Source organism: Bison bison, unplaced genomic scaffold (genome assembly GCF_000754665.1).
Source record: "Bison bison bison isolate TAMUID 2011002044 unplaced genomic scaffold, Bison_UMD1.0 scf7180017864495, whole genome shotgun sequence".
In the NCBI taxonomy this organism is placed as follows: domain Eukaryota; kingdom Metazoa; phylum Chordata; class Mammalia; order Artiodactyla; family Bovidae; genus Bison; species Bison bison.
Genome location: NW_011495054.1, coordinates 5,193,331 through 5,209,410, shown reverse-complemented (window position 1 = coordinate 5,209,410; position 16,080 = coordinate 5,193,331). Strand labels below are relative to the sequence as shown.

The window sequence follows — 16,080 nt, the reverse complement described above, 5'->3', positions numbered from 1 at the left end:
GTACTGTTTTTAATTAAAATTTTAAAATATCAAATCTTTTTGGTAAATATAAGAAATAATTATAAGAAGTAAATGGTGAGTAATTTTGTAATCTAGACCCATTTTTATGTTACCTTTTAAAATAACTGGGGCAGTCTTTTGCATCAACCACTTTTCCTATAAAATGTGACCGTGTGTGCGTGCTTAGTCTCTCAGTCGTGTCTGACTTTTTGCGAGCCCATGGACTCTACCCCGCCAGGCTCCTCTGTCCATGGGATTTTCCAGGTAAGAATGCTGGAGTGGGTTGCCATTTCCTTCTCCAGGGAATCTTCCTACCTCGGGGGTCAAACCTGTGTCTCTTGTGTCTTCTACACTGGCAGGCAGATTCTTACACTGAGCCACCAGGGAAACTGTAAAGTGACTATGAACTTTTAAGAAATTATAGCAGCCAATTGGGTATCTGGTGCAGTGGTGGATTCATTAAGTTCACTTAGGCAGTGCTTAAAGAAACTAAGTCCTTCCTGCCACTTGTGGCAGTAGGGAGTTTTTCATGATCCCATTGGTAGGGTCAGGATAAGAACTTAGAAGGAAAGTGCCTAACCTGACTTTTCTGGCCATGGAAAGAAGGTTGACTCTAGATGCTCACCGGATGGTTTCACTCCGTGACATGTCAAATTCAGTTCATCTTGTATACATTATTAACAGCAAAATGAGGCAGAACTGAGCTGGCTTTCAGGGGAAGTGGGAGAGAAACAAGATCATGTCTGAACTCTCCTATATCCTCTTCAGAGGTCAGGCTGGGGTGATGAATTGTCAGGCAGTCAGGGCATTATCGTTTCATTTAAACTGAAGCTAGATCCAAACAGCTGGTGGCCTGCTTTCTAGATCTCTTATGTACCTGCTGCTTGAATCCAGTCAATTTTTTTTTTTTTTTAATGCCCTTTAAAGTTGGGGCCAGGGGAATAAGGCTGGGAACAGAGCGAACCATTATAGAAGAACTTAGGTCTGTGGAAGCAGAGACTCATTAAAATCTAAGTCCTCTGAAGGAAAAGCTTGATCCAACAGCAAGGCGTTATTATTTTAGTGGTTGTATCTTAGTTTTTTCCCCAGAAGATGATAAATTTGGGATCAGTTCCTTCTTACTGTGTGTTCTATGGTCTTTAAAGTCAACCAGAGCTCTAAATTGCAGTGCCATTGAGAATTTAGCTCCGATAGGTACATTTTGTTTGTCTGTATGCCAGGCTTCTGGTTTTCTGTAAAATTCTGCGTGTTCTTTCAGCTATTTCTCCCCAGAAGACACTTACAAATTACTTCCGATTTTGATGCATCTTAAAATATACAAAGTCTCTTCTGAAACTCTTTGGTTCTTTCCTCCTTTGCTCCTGAAATAAATTCAGATTGATGGTTTTCTTCTAGGTCATGTGGTGTGATCAAAATGTTGCAAACCCAAGCTTTGATTTTTTTTCCTGTAGATTCTCTGTCTTTTTTTCTTTCTCCCCCACTTTTGTTTTTTTAACCACATTTACTGTGATAAAATGAGATTGCCCTTTTCTGTAAACATTTTGTGTCTCTTGCATATCTCTGGTCATGACTGCGAAGAGGTGGACCAATATTTCTAGATTCGGTGAAATGAACTAAAGTTCTATTAAAATGAGACTGACACTAAATAAATGAACAGGTAGGTTATGATCCTGCTGTTTTGTCCCTGTGATGTGCAAGTGACCTGAAACCTGAATTCACCACTTGTGCATCATGCATGCTAAGTTGCTTCAGTCGTTTCTGACTCTTTGTGACCCCATAGACTGTAGCCGGCCAGGCTCCTCTGTCCATGGGATTCTCCAGGCAAGAATGGGTTGGGAAATGGGTTGCCATTTCCTCCTCCAGGGGATCTTCCTGACCCAGGGATCAAACCTGCTTCTCTTACATCTCCTTCATTGGTTCAGTTCACATTAGTTGCTCAGTTGTGTCTGACTCTTTGTGACCCCTGGACTGCAGCACACCAAGCTTCCCTGTCCCATCACCAGCTCCCGGAGCTTGTTCAAACTCATTTCCATCGAGTCAGTGGTACCATCCAACCATCTTATCCTCTGTTGTCCCTTTCTCGCCCTGCCTTCAGTCTTGCCCAGCATCAGGGTCTTTTCCAGTGAGTCAGTTCTTCGCATCAGGTGGCCAAAGTATTGGAGTTTCAGCTTCAGCATCAGTCCTTCCAATGAACATTCAGGACTGATTTCCTTTAGGATTGACTGATTTGATCTCCTTGCAGTCCAAGGGATTCTCAAGGGTCTTCTCCAGCACAACAGCTCAGAAGCATGAACCCTGCATTGGTAGGTGGGTTCTTTACCACTAGCACCACCTGGGAAGCCCATTATCCGTTATGGTTTTGTTCAAATGAAAGTGTTGGTGAACAAATAGATACACTTCAACCCTGCTGTTTTATGTCTGCTGTATGCATATTATCTAAGAAAATAGTCCAGGTGAGTCTGTGGCCCTGCAAAGACAGGTAGTCCTTTTTGTTTTGTTTTGTTCACTGTAGCTCCAGAATCCAGCAAAGCGCCTGGCACACAGTAGGTACAACGTATGTTTTGTGTTGTGTCAAGTGTGAGCTGTTTTCAGTAGCAAGAGACACTGTATTGGCTTTGGACCCTTCGCTTATATTCAATAGGGAACAGCTCTCTGACACTTAAAAAGTATGGAGGAATGTTCCAGGCTTTGCTTTGACATGTCCCTCTTTATTCTTATGCACTTTTCATTTGGAGTCCCTGTTGGAGGCTTGGCTAATGCACATTTTAGTCCCTGCAACCTCTCTACAAACTTGGTTAAAACGATGTCATTCAGGATCGCAGTAATGAATTTCAGAGATTTCAGTTATGAACTTTCTGACTTAAAAAAAAAATACACACGGATAAACCCGGCACACCTTCTTCACTGGGGTTCTGTTTTCCAAAGCACTTTAAAGCTTGTTTTCCTCAGTATTTTGGTTTTTCTTCAAAGCCCATCCTTCTTCCATTATACACAAGCCTCTCTTCCCTGTCATGGTCTGAAACTGTTCTCCGTTTGCATGGGCATTGCAGGCAGTTCGCTGACAGCCACACAGATGTCCTGGATTCTGCCAGAAGCTCTGCCAGCCAGCGTGTCTCCGGAAGGAGCTCGTGCCTATCTTCAAACCCACAGTCTGGTTTGATTTCTTTAAAGTGATTACATCCGCTCAGGGGAGCTATAAATTCTCCTTGGAGGTGGTTAGGTTTTTATGGAGACAAGACTTTTAACTGCACCCCAAAGCTGTGCCTCAAATAATGATTCTTGCTGGTGATCTCTAGCGGAAATCTTCTGCTGGGTGACTAAGCAAACCCGTGTTGAACAACAGCCCCCAACCAGGGCTCCAGCCTCGTGCTTAAAAATGCCCTAGGATGGCAGCCTTGCAGCTGTCATCAGGGTTTTCCATCCAGGCCCGAGCTCCCAGCTGCTATCTTCCTGCAGGCAGAGCATCACAGTGGCTAGGGGGGTCTATTCCACAAGCTTCATTCTGGAGAAATTCCTTTGTTTCCTTTGAACTCTTTCTCTTTCATCCTCCCTCCCCTCCTGCTTTTGTTCTGCGCCTCTCCAGTGTCAGGTTTTTCTCTTTAGGAATGTTTTCATTTGCTGGAGCTGTCTGACATCTTTACAGAGAATTGAAGAACCTGAGGTACTTCCAGGTACTTTGACATCTCTGCTTAACCTTCCCCTTTGCTTTTGAACACCCTTGGTGCTTTCTACACCTGTGGTTGTCCTTCTGTCTTCTCCATCTAGTGGGCCTGTGTTGTGGGCTCCATTCCTTCTTAGCCCCTTTCTTCCTTAACCTTGGAATGTGACAGTCCCCGGTATATTGAAATAACACTTTCAGAAGACACCAGTGGCTTGCTTTCTTTCTTTTTTGGGGGGCTGTGCTTGGGCTTCATTATGACACACGGCTCAGTCATTGTGGTGCATAGTCTCTCCAGTTGCAACATGCAGGCTTGGCTGCCTTGTAGCACATGGGATCTTAGTTTCCCAGCCAGGGATTGAACCCGTGTCCCCCACATTGGAAGGCAGATTCTTAACCATTGGACCACCAGGGAGGTCCCACCAAAGGTTTTCTTAATTGTGATTAAAAAAATAGTCTTTTCTCTGGCCTTTTTCACCCATGAGCCAGTCTTGGAACAGCTGTCCAGCCTCTCTTTCCCACCATCTTCTCATTTCTCTGATAGCAGCATGTGCCTGCTTTATTCCTTCTTCCCATCCCGTGTGCCCTTCTTGGTGTTCACTGCTCTCTCTTCTCCTGACCAGTTAACTCTGCTAGTTCTCCAAGACGTGTCCTGAGCCCTCTGCTCTTCTGGCTTCTCTCTTCACTGAGAGCATGTCCATTTTCACCCCAGCCTGATTACCCCAAGTGGCTTCCAGTCTCTGGTTTTACCTTTTGATTTGTGCCTTCCACACTTCTTGGCTTTCACGTCTCTTCAGATTCAAGCATTCACAACCAGACCTGTTATTTGATTTTTGCCTTCAAACCAACTATCCGTTTTTACATCTCCATCTCTGGTGGTTGTCCTGTATATTCTCTGACCCTGTATGCTGGAATCTTTGGAGCATCCCTTAACTCGTCTTTCTCCTCTTTCTCTCATTGTCATGCACCAGGTCTGGTTGATTTTCCTTTCCTAGTTGTCTTTCTGTTTTTAGAGGAAGGAAGGAAGCAAGCCAGCATTTATGGTCTGTTTAGTGCTGCGCTGTGGGCTAAGGAAGTCATCTCATTGTGTCCCCAGATCTTTTGAGGGAGGTAGATCTTGTGTCCCTGGATGCTCTGTGATCAGGGCAACTCCCCAGGACCACCCAGGCGGGCAGCGGCAGAGATAGGAGTCTCACCTGATGCTAGGGCTGTAGGTGCTCATCGCCCCACAGGACCCCAGCTGCTCTTTTACCCTTGACCTCTGCCCTTCCATTCACCCTTCGTGCTGATCTGCTCCCAGCATTTCTCCCATCACTCTTCTGCTTACATACCTGCAGTGGCTCCCGATGTCCCACCAGAGGTATAGCATTTTCATTCTGAAGACGAAGCACCTGGAAGAAAGGGAGAAAGCTGTCCCCAAGGATGTGGTGGGCAAATAGCTGGCTGTGGTTTGAACTTCCAGAACTTCTGACTCCAAGTCCACTGCACTGTGCTGCTCAGCTGTTGAAGATCTCCTGCCCAGTTCCCAAAGCCCCCTAGCTCCCCGCCTGACCTCATTCTCCACCCCTGACAGCACAACTTCAGACTCTGACCAATTTCCTTCCCCCCAACTCTAAGGTCACTAGCTCTGGCCTCTTAGCCACCTTTGCTCGCATCCCTACCTTGCTGGGAGGTCTTCTCTTCTTCCTTGTGCTCTGCCTCTGCCTCACCCCTCACTTACCTCAAGCCTCAGCTCCTCTCAGAAACCACCTTCCCTTCATTTTCATGAATCTCACTCCCAAAGTTCCACATCACCTAATTCATTGCACACTGAATGACAGATTATTAAAGATGGATTTGTCTTGTGCTGTGGGCTGCTATTTCCTGTGTCAGGTCCTGTTCTCATCTGGGGACTGTGTCTTCTAAATGTGTTTTTCCACTTGTTCTTCCCCTTGTTGGAGGAAGGTGATGACTTGACTTACAACATGCACCTGCAAAGGAACCAGATCTTAGGTTGGTTTTGTCTATTCATGGTGCTTTGTCAGAGCTTGTCCATCAGTGCGGACCTTCTCTGACCATGAGAGACTCCATCAGCCCCATCAGCCCCTTCATTTCTCGAGGTTGCCATGGACTCATTTGGGACTAACCGCTAGACTCCACTGTGAGGAAGTGGTAAAAGGCCGGCCGCGTAGCATCTGGAAGTGGGGGCTTTTACCCGCTAGTGGTGCCTGGTAACATTGCAGAGTTTGCAGTAAAGAGGACAGAGTGAGAATTCCAGTGTTCCTCTTTGCAGAGGGCAGATGCCAAAGGGAAACAGAAGTTCATTCAGACAGGAAAGAAGACCTGCCCACGTGGAGCCTGCCCACATGGTTACCACTGTCTTATTATTTGTGGCCCCAAATCAGAGAGGCCAGCAGCCCAGCAGCCCTTCTCAGCCTTCTCTCTCTCCTTCAGGAGGCCAGCCGTGCATAGGTAGCAGGAGAGTTAATAGCAACTTTTACGTTTCTGTTTTTCTTTTTTACAATTTATAAAAACCTTCTTTTATTATTGATGTTTTCGCACACCCTGAAGTCGAGAAAATAGGATGATGAACCTTCTTTTTCCCAACATTCAGCAGTAACACTTAGCAATACTTTGTTATTCTTGTTTCCTCCCCTGGTAGCTTTGTTTTTAAAAACAAAGTAACTGCTGGGACTTCCCTGGTGGTCCAGTGGTTAAGAATCCACCTTCCAATGCAGGGGATGCAGGTTTGATCCCTGGTCAGGGAACTGAGATGCCACAGCCCACATGTCTCACAGCAACTAAGCCCATGCATTGCAGCTAGAGAAGTCTGCATGCTACAACCAGAGAGCTCGTGCATCAGGACTGCTGATCCCGCGTGCTCAAGAGCCCATACTCCACAACTGGAGAAAGCCTGCATGCTGCAACAAAGACTCAGTGCAGCCAAAAAATAATAATAATAAACAATAATTAGAATTAAAAAAATAAATAAAGTAACTGTACAACTTGGTCTGTCCCTAATGGTTAATGGCATTATTTTTTTTTCCCCCTTAGCAATTAGTCCCGGTTGCTCAGAGCAGTGAGGACAAATGGTTCTCAGGCCTTGTCCTGGCGCGTGGGGCTGCCTGGCTCTGCCCATTCATTTGTCGTGTGTGTGTCTTTCCTTGATCCTGTTTTTCCACTTGCATTCGTGACATTCTGTTCAAGAGCCAGTTCCAGTGGTCTTTAATCAGAGGGCTTTGGAAGTCTGTGAGGGGGTGTTTCAGGAGGTCTCTTTCGATCATCACAGAGACTGAGAATGCTGCTCCTGGCTTTTGGGCTGGAGACTGGCAGGGCTCCAGGTGTGGGGAGCATGGATGTTCAACCGCCATACATGTAAGGGATGGTTCCGTACTGTGAACACCTGTTCTGTCCACACTGGTTGTGCTGCTGGGCACTCCTAATGTATAGTGTGGATCAGGGGATTATCTTTCTCTTCATGGCTTTTATAAAGGCTTAGCCATTTGATATAATCCCTTTGTTGATCAGCTTTGGCTCATGTAATCAGGTGACTGTAGCTAGCCTCTGGTTCTTTTGGAGGGTTCATCCTTGGGTGCAAATCTTTGGTTGTATTGCTTGGGAAAATGGGATATCTTGCAGCCTGCTCCCCAGCTTTGTAGTGTTTTTTTGTCGTTGTTGGTTGCACATGGGCTTCTCTCCAGTTTTGTACTGTCCTTTTAGCTGCCTGTCCCACGCCTTGTCACTGATATCCTGCCTGGCCCAGTGGATAATGGGGACAGAAACAGTGACAGTCAGCTGCAGGTCATTCACAGCTTTTGATGACCTGGGGGCGGCTGAGAGGGAGTTCATGGAAGATCAGCTTGGAACGGATTATAACCTCCTGGGGGCAGGGCTTGGTTGCAATGCCTGGTCCACCAGCCTGGTGCTGGGGAGAAAGCACCCCTTAGCAGGTGGTAGCTGATAATCTCAGGTGCAGTCGGGGAGCCTCTGCTGGCAGAGCACAGAAAGTCACAACTTCTGAGTTCTTTTTATTTTCAGCCTCACTCTAGAGGGATGGCAACCGTCCACTGTGAGAAATGAATTGTGTTCAGGCCAGTGGGCCCCAGGCATAGTTGAGAACGGGCTGATGGGGTCTGAGGAGTGGGCAGGGCTGGAGTGGGAGACACATGGTTACTCAGTTCTAATCCATGACAGCTGCCAGCCGCCGGCAGTCAGCACCCAGCAAAGCCAGGGACACAAGGCCCCTGGGCCTGTCCTTTCTGGAAGACTCCAGGGCCCAAACTGTCTCAGCTTGCGTTCTGTTTAAACCTCACATCCGCATGGAAGAGATGGTTGGTAACTTAATGCAGGATGAGGGAAGCCAGAGCCGAGTAGATGGTCCAGCCAGCACGTGCTGGGTATTGGTGAGGCTTTCCTCGGCCTGGAAGTCTGGGTTATTCTAGCAAAGTGTTCTTGGTGTGTGAGGTGATTTTCAGCGGCCCTGTTATAGTAAGATTGAACTAGTGAATGAAGAAGGTTTTCTCTTTTTTTTCTCTTTAACCCTTATCCATTTCTTTGGTCATGGCTTAGGAGAAGGTCTGAGTACAGTTTTAATATGCCTCTTACATCTAGCTCTGGGCTTCCCTGGTGGCTTAGTGGTAAAGAATCTACCTGCCATTGCAGGAGATGCAGGTTTGATCTCTGGGTCAGGACGATCCCCTGTAGAAAGAAGTGGCTCCAGTATCCTTGCCTGGAAATCGCATGAACAGAGGAGCCTGGCAGGCTACAGTCCATGGAGTCACAAAAGAGTCAGATGTGACTTAGTGCACAGCAGCAACATCTATTTCTTAACACTTGCCAGTATACCTTTTTTTTTTTTTTAAATAAAGCCTCAGGCATACCAGGGCTTCCCTGGTAGCTCAGCTGGTAAAGAATTGGCCTGCAATGCAGGAGACTCTGGTTCGATTCCTGGGTAGGGAAGATCTGCTGCAGAAGGGATAGGCTACCCACTCCAGTATTCTGGCCTGGAGAGTTCCACAGACAGTAAAGAGTCGGACACGACTGAGCAACTTTCACTTTAAGGCATGCTATAATATCTAGGTAAGATTTGCCAATATTTCATTTTTAGTATATTCCTTCTTCTGGTTACCTTCTATATATGGCAAGTGATACTGGTTTTCTTATGTGCTAGTAATATGCAGTTTTCTTTTGAAATACATCTTCCAAAGGGGAAAAAGTGGAGGTTAGTTTAAGAAAACAACTCATATAATAGGCAGTGTGCCAAGATGAGACAGCATCTTGAAGATGCTGTCCTTTCTTTGTTTTCATTTATCTTTTTGTTTTTGGCTGTGCTGTGCAGCTTGTGGGATACTTAGTTCTTTGACGAGGGATTGAATCAGCACCCTCGGCAGTGAAAGCTTGGAGTCCTAACTACTGGACCGTCAGGGAATTCCCTTAAATAGGCTTTTCAGATGATTAAAGATTGGGAAATGCTGATCTCATATTTTGCCTACAGTGGCTTTCCTTTACGTTGAAGGCCAGGTCAACAGTGTCAGCATGGGATGCTGAGTGTGGGGCCTGCAGTTCATGGCCATCACCAGTGATGGTCTGTGGTTTGTCTGTCTCCCTCCCACCCCCCAACCCCTTCCTGTATTTATTTGTCCATCCAGCAGATACATTTTGAGGGCCTGCTTTGTGCTGGATGCTGAGCTGGTTACAGGCAAACAGGGGTGGTCCATGCTCTTTAATAGAAAAGACAGGTTGTAAAGATGTAGCTGTATTCAGTGTGACAGGAGCACTCACGGAGGGCGGTGCTTCAGATCGTGGCTGGTATCGTGAGACACAGGGAGGTCGTGCTGAATGGGTTAGGAGAGCTTCCCAGAGGCGGCGGCCTTTGGGGTGGGTCCTAATGAATGACCAAAAAGTAACATTCAGAGGTACTCAAGGCAGAGAAATGGAATTCTAGGCAGAGGCCATGAGCAAGAACATGAAGACCTGAAGAAATACGGTGGGTTCAAGACGCTTGGTGTGGCTGGAGTGTACACAGTGCACCTTAACTCCTATACCAACTCTGTGGTGTAGGTAGTCAGGGTTCACCCTGCTTTATACCGGAGGACACTGAAGGACAGTCAGGATCGTGACTGGACAATCAGAAGCTGAGGTTAGAGGCAGGCCTCCATCCACTCAGAGAAGAGAAGGTCTCCTGAGTTGTTCTGAGAAGCTTGCACTCGTCTCGAAGGCAGGGGGAGAAATTGGACATGATTAAACAGGGAGGGATGGGTGCGATTTGCTGCTTCTAGAGCTTGCTCTGGCAGTGTGCCCTCCCAAGTGAAGCGTCACTTGAGGTTTGTTCATAAGCGAGCACTTGAATGCGTTGCTGTCAAGTTTGTTTTGAATCAAGCCCCTAGTTATTTCCTAGCGTGTAGCTTTTGTTGATGTTGTTTCTCTTCACTTGGTTGATGTTTAAGTGATTGATTCAGTTCATAGGGTTTGAACCTCACCTTACTGTCTAAAAATCAAGATCGAACTTTCTTCCTAACAGCAGTATCAGAGGATATGCCAGCACCGAGAATGCAGATGGCTCTAATTACTGTATGTGAACTCACTGAAGAATTTTGAGTGACCGTTTGATTGTCAGAGTTCTGTGTATGTTGTATTTTATTTCTGTCCAGGTTTCAGCTGGCTAAACATTTTGGTTTTGAGCTGTGTGTCAAGGCTGAATTATTGCATTTTGAAACCTAGAGTCAAACAGCAATTTAAACTCCTGACTTTCATACCTGTCTGCGAAATGCAGATAAATGAAATGGAAATATAATAGGGCCACTGTGTTAGGAAATACTGGCTCTGCCTTCCCTTGTAGAGAAATCTCTTAAGGGATCATCATTTTGGCATATATAAATATATTTTTAGTATGTAACACTTTTTTTTTTCTTTTTAGTTTGCCTTTCACTTTCTTGATTTGCCCATTTGTGATTTCCTGTTCAAACGAGACTTGTCTGAAACCATTGGTTCCTTGAAGAGGCACTTTTGGTGATTCTGAAAATGAAGCCTACATCCTTGAAAATGCTTCATTCAGCCTGGCTGGTCCACCTTCCTGTCTGTTTCTACAGCTGGTCCTCTCCACTTCCTTACGTTGTCCCTTCTTCCCTGGGGCCAGCTCTGCTGTGGTTGCCTGCTTTGTTTAGGCTCTTCTTTCCCTGGTTCCGCTCCCCATCTCCTTTCCCTTCAGAGGTGTCCTTCCCGACCACTCGCTTCAGGAGCCTGAGCATTCTCCTCCTCCATCTCTATCTGCGGAGACGGAGGGGCGCCCCCTCCCCTCAGAGTGCAGGGGAGTGGGCGTCTGTGCAGACACGGCTTGGCTGCCCAGGGCACTGATGTAGGTTTGGGGCACAGGAGGACTCTAAAGCTTTGCTAACAAAGATTGCATGTCCACAGTAAACCACTTTTACCGTCCGCCAGAATCCAGATTTGAGAACTGACTTTCAGGTTGCTTTGAATTCATCAATGGTTAAAGTAGGCAGATTACAAAGTCCTCAAGAACATGGATCACATCTCCTATTTGGGTACTGTATACCAACGTTCACTGGCTTTCATTCTTAATAACTTATTTTTAAAGGTCTCTCTCTTTTCAGGGTGGGGGCACACTGGGCGACTTGGGGGATCTTATCTTAGCTCCTCGACCAGGGAATGAACCCAGGCCCTCAGCAATGAGAGCGAGGAGTCCTAACCACTGCGCTGACAGGAAATTCCCAAAGTTTCTCTTCTTATAAATATTTATTGTAGAAAATTTAGGCAAAAAACGAGCAAAACAAAACATAATCTTACTGCTGAAAATAAAAAAGCCCCATACTTTTTTGGTGTACAGACTTCTGCCATTTCTTACATACATAGGTGCACACAGACATAAGGGTTTGTGTAAGGCACTGTTTGGAAAATTTGACCTTCTTTTTAGTTAACACTCACTCTGATCATCTTTCCAAGGCATTAGATATTCTCCTAGGCTGTCTCTTAAATGTCTGTAGAACATCCTTTGTTTGAATGAATGAAAGTGTTTCTTTCGGCAGCTCTTTCAGTGTCTCTGCCCCTCTTGATGTAGCATTAAGGTGAGCATTCTTACAGCTGTCGCCCACGACTCTTAAACGTTTCCTGGGATAAATCCCCTAAAGCAGAACTGCTCAGTCAGGCTTTTTTTGGGAAGCTTTTGATTCATAATAATATTTACTTCTGTTTCTCTCCAGACACTACAACAACAGGAGTGTAAACTTCTCTATAGCCGAAAAGAGGGTCAGAGGCAAGAAAATAAAAACAAAAATAGATATAAGAACATCCTGCCCTGTAAGTACCAATCTCTGTAATAGTCACTCTTGGAGGTTTTGATCCCCAGTGTCTCTGTCACTTCTCTGGGGAGGTGGGGCATGTGCTTTTTCAGCAGATCCAAGGCCTTAGCTTCTTTTAATTGTAAGTAGTTTCCAAAGTAGTCAGCTGTGGTGGAGACTGATGGCCTCGTTCATCGAGTTCCTGTGATGCTGCTTCTTACAGAGTGAAATTGCCACTAGGAGGCTTAGAGTGTGGTTGTTTCCTTCTGTTAATTTAGACTGCCCAGGAGAGATCATGTCAAGGCTTGCTCTCTCCCAGGGTCTCATCGTCAGCCTCAGGGGTCCCAGGCTTGTGCCCCTGCTCTGCAGTCCCTGGCTCTTGGGTCTGCGTGGGAAAACTGGTACTGGAACCCCCAGAGTCACTACTCTTAGCTCCAGGCTCTAATGCAGGGTCTCCAGAGTGGGCCAGGAAGAAACATTTAGAACTTCTCTTGATTTATATTTTTTATCCAAAAAAAAAAAGGAAGAAAAAGAAAAAAAAATCTGATATGCAGCTTGATACCAGAATGTGTATAATGTATTTAATAAGCCTTGTTTGTATCTATAATTGGATTGGATTGGCCAGAAAGTTTGTTTGGCTTTCCCACATAGTGAGCATACAGAAGAACCCGAATGAACTTTTTGACCCATCCAATATGTATACATTTCAATGTCCAAAAACTTTATTATTAAAGTTTATTGGGGAACATGATCAGATTGGAGAGCCTTGCTCTAATGTCTCATCGGGTCAGAGCTGCTTTGTTATATATTGTAAACCCATCCCGTGTGTGTGGAGCATAGTCTTCCTCTTTCTGTGTTCATATGGGCACATATATGGTGTATATGAATATCACATCCATATAGATATGTGTAAGTGAGGATGGGAGACAGTGGAAGCTCTTCTAATATCGAGGAGAGAAAAAGAGGAATTTGCAGGGAATCATTCTGAGCCACAGCATGGTCCTAATGACCTTGGGGAAGCATTATCCTCTTTACGTCTTAAGTTTTCATTTCTGCTCAGGAGGTCTGAATGGTGCTCATTAGTAAGATGTGGGCATGTAGGGAAAGATGACGGGAACAGTGGTATGCAGTACTAAACAGAATATTACTGTCCTTTCCTCCCATAAAAATCCCAAGCAGATGTTTCTTCTGATTAGCATCATTTTCTTTAAAGATGGGCAATCTGAAACAAAAGAACAGTGTTAAGACATACGACTTTATTACTAATTCCCAGTGTAAAATGTGTTGCTTAGGAAGCACACTCAGATTTTTATATCAGTAATGTACTTTTATACAGAATTTGGTCAGTAGATACTGTTGTCAGAATCTTGTTGCCTGGAGACTGTATTTAATTCTACTTCACTTTTTAAAAATCCTTTTTATTACAGAAAGTTTAAAGTATATTTGAAAGTAGTCAAAATAATATACACAACCCACACATGCCTAGCACCCAGCTCTACCAATTGTCAGCTTGTGCCTAATCTTGATTCATTTCTATTCTTTTTTTTTTAATATTTATTTATTTTGGCTGCGACGGGTCTTAGTTGCAGCACGTGGGATCTTTAGTTGCGGCATACAACCTCTTAGATGTGGCATGTGGGATCTAGCTCCCTGACCAGGGATTGAACCTGGCCCCCCTGCATCGGGAGCATGGAGTCTTAGCCACTGGACCACCAGGGAAGTCCCAGTTTATCTATATTCTGGTACATGTCTCTTCTGTCCCTGAATTATTGTGAAGCAAATCTCAGACATACGTTGTCTACCTATACTTTTCCTTTAAAAAAAAAAAAACAGCAACAAGAAAGCAAAAAACCTTTAGTTTTGAAATAATTTTAGACTCACAAGAAGTTGCAAAAATACGTAGAGGGTTCCCGTGTACCGTTGTTTTCCCCAGCTTCTCCAGATAATATCCTCTATATCAACAATACACTATTAAAACCAGGGAATTAACATTGCTACCTTATACTCCTTAAGGAAAGCATTTGGGGGCATCATATTCAGATTATCGTGCTCACATTGGATTTAGTTTTTAATACCATTTTATCATGAAATGAATAAAACTGGGACTCCCTGAGGATGAGCTGATTTGACCTGATTTGTCCTGAAGGGGTCTGAGTACACTGTGACCGTGGTCTCTTCTTCTTCCAGTCGATCACACCAGGGTCGTCCTCCATGACGGTGATCCCAATGAGCCTGTTTCGGATTACATCAACGCAAACATTATCATGGTAAACTGCTTTCATGATGTCTTCTGACTATATATTGCTAGCCAGTTTTTGTATTTTAAATCCTTCCACATGGCATGAAAGCAATTTTCGAACGTTTGAAGTTGTTTTCTTTCTCAATCTCTAGCCTGAATTTGAAACCAAATGCAACAACTCAAAGCCCAAAAAGAGTTACATTGCCACACAAGGCTGCCTGCAGAACACCGTGAATGACTTCTGGAGGATGGTGTTCCAAGAGAACTCCCGAGTGATTGTCATGACAACGAAAGAAGTGGAGAGAGGAAAGGTAGACTGTGTACTATAGTTTCTTGAAGTATTGGACGTGTTGGGTTGACCATGTTAAGAACTGAATAAACATGTTAAGCTTGTTCTAACTGACCCTCTGGAAAAAGGGGAGTGGAGGAAATCTGGTATAGTTTTCTACACTGCGTGGTATAGTGTTCTATACCTAGTTTCCTGGGCAGGGATCAAAACCCAGCCCTCCTCAGTGAAAGTATGGAGTCTAACCACTGGACCACCAAGGAGCTCCCTTGTAGGATTCTCGTTGTTGCACTGCTAGTTGTTAACACGTCTGAGTACCTTTGGGGCCAGTTCTGGTCATGGTGAGACAAAGGCTTCCTCCAGCAGCCGCCCGCAGTAGCATTAGATGTTCTTGAATTAATGGACAAGTTAAAACATTTTTATAATTTCTGCTTCAGGGGAGGATCACCTAATCTGAGTGTAGAAAGGAAAACTGAACCCTCCGTCCTACCAGTTGCCTGGTTGCAGTTATAAGAGGCCGCCCATTCTCATTCTCTGGTTGCAGTTGTAGGTGGCTGACCTGGGGCTGGGAAGAGAGGGTTCTTGGGTTACTTCAGAGGGATCAGGATTGGTCCCTCTCAGAAGAGCTGCCAGAAGCTCCCAGAACAGACAGACATTGGGACCAGTCACCCTGCCCCACTCCTTACCTCCTCCTGGCTTGCGCCTGTGTTCCCATTCTCCCTCTTCACTCTTCAGCTGGAGCGGAGGGTGTGATGTGCTCTCGGTCTCCCGACAGGTCTTTCCAATAACTTGTGTTTGCTTGGTATCCACCCCCAGTGCATAGAAGAAAAACCAGCCTCTGGATTCCTGGGCTTTTAATTTAAAAGCTAAAGTATCAGTGCTCACGTTTTTGAATTTGTTTGCCAAGGTTTACATCAGAGTTTGGGAAACTGAGAGGAGGGCGCAGTCATTCGCAGACACGTAGAGTCAGCTACAGTGTTAGGAGTTGTGATTTGTGTTCTCTTGGGTGACCAGCAGTCCTCAGAATTGATTGACCAGCGAGAGCATTGCATACATTTAATAGTCAAAGTGTTCATTTGGGGATAATAAAAATTGTATCATCTGTCAAAAAGGTACTTGGATCTACAAAATACTGGAGGGAAAGCCAAATTCAGAATAATAAATAAAATGCCACATAAAGCATGTCAAGCAAAAAAGTAGTGCTATCCATTAATTCTTCTGTTGATCTTTCCTTCTACCATATTTTGTTTCCTTTCGATTAATCATTGACTGGCGGGGTGTCCGCAGCTGTTTTCTGATTTCTTGTTTTTTAACAATGAATTGCTGTATCTTCCTAATGTACCAGGTAGATTTCTCTTGCTGGTAGATGTGTCTTGGGGGCTGTGGAAAGTGAGTGGTGTGGGTGACTGCTCCTGAGGAAAAAAGCAAGACACAAAAACATTCTCCATCAGCAGATCTCTGCGGACTCATGTCTCATTGAACAAAGTATCTTCCTCTTTGGCAGCAAGACTGATTCCCCTAGTGCCATATTTTCCAACACGAAGCCAGCAGCTATTGCAGGCTTGGCGTTCCCAGGCGCCCGGTTAAGCGAGGGTGATGTGTGCAGCAGGTATCAAGTGGATCT

General features: G+C 45.0%; 1 protein-coding gene across 1 annotated transcript in view; it reads left to right on the top strand.

The window, feature by feature from the left end:
* PTPN11 (protein tyrosine phosphatase, non-receptor type 11) overlaps positions 1-16,080 on the top strand; it is a 49,109-nt gene that overhangs the window by 14,588 nt on the left and 18,441 nt on the right. Inside the window, exons 6-8 of the mRNA XM_010828593.1 lie at positions 11,854-11,950; positions 14,119-14,198; positions 14,323-14,481. Coding sequence (XP_010826895.1) covers positions 11,854-11,950; positions 14,119-14,198; positions 14,323-14,481 — 336 coding nt within the window. The remainder of the gene's footprint in view (positions 1-11,853; positions 11,951-14,118; positions 14,199-14,322; positions 14,482-16,080) is intronic.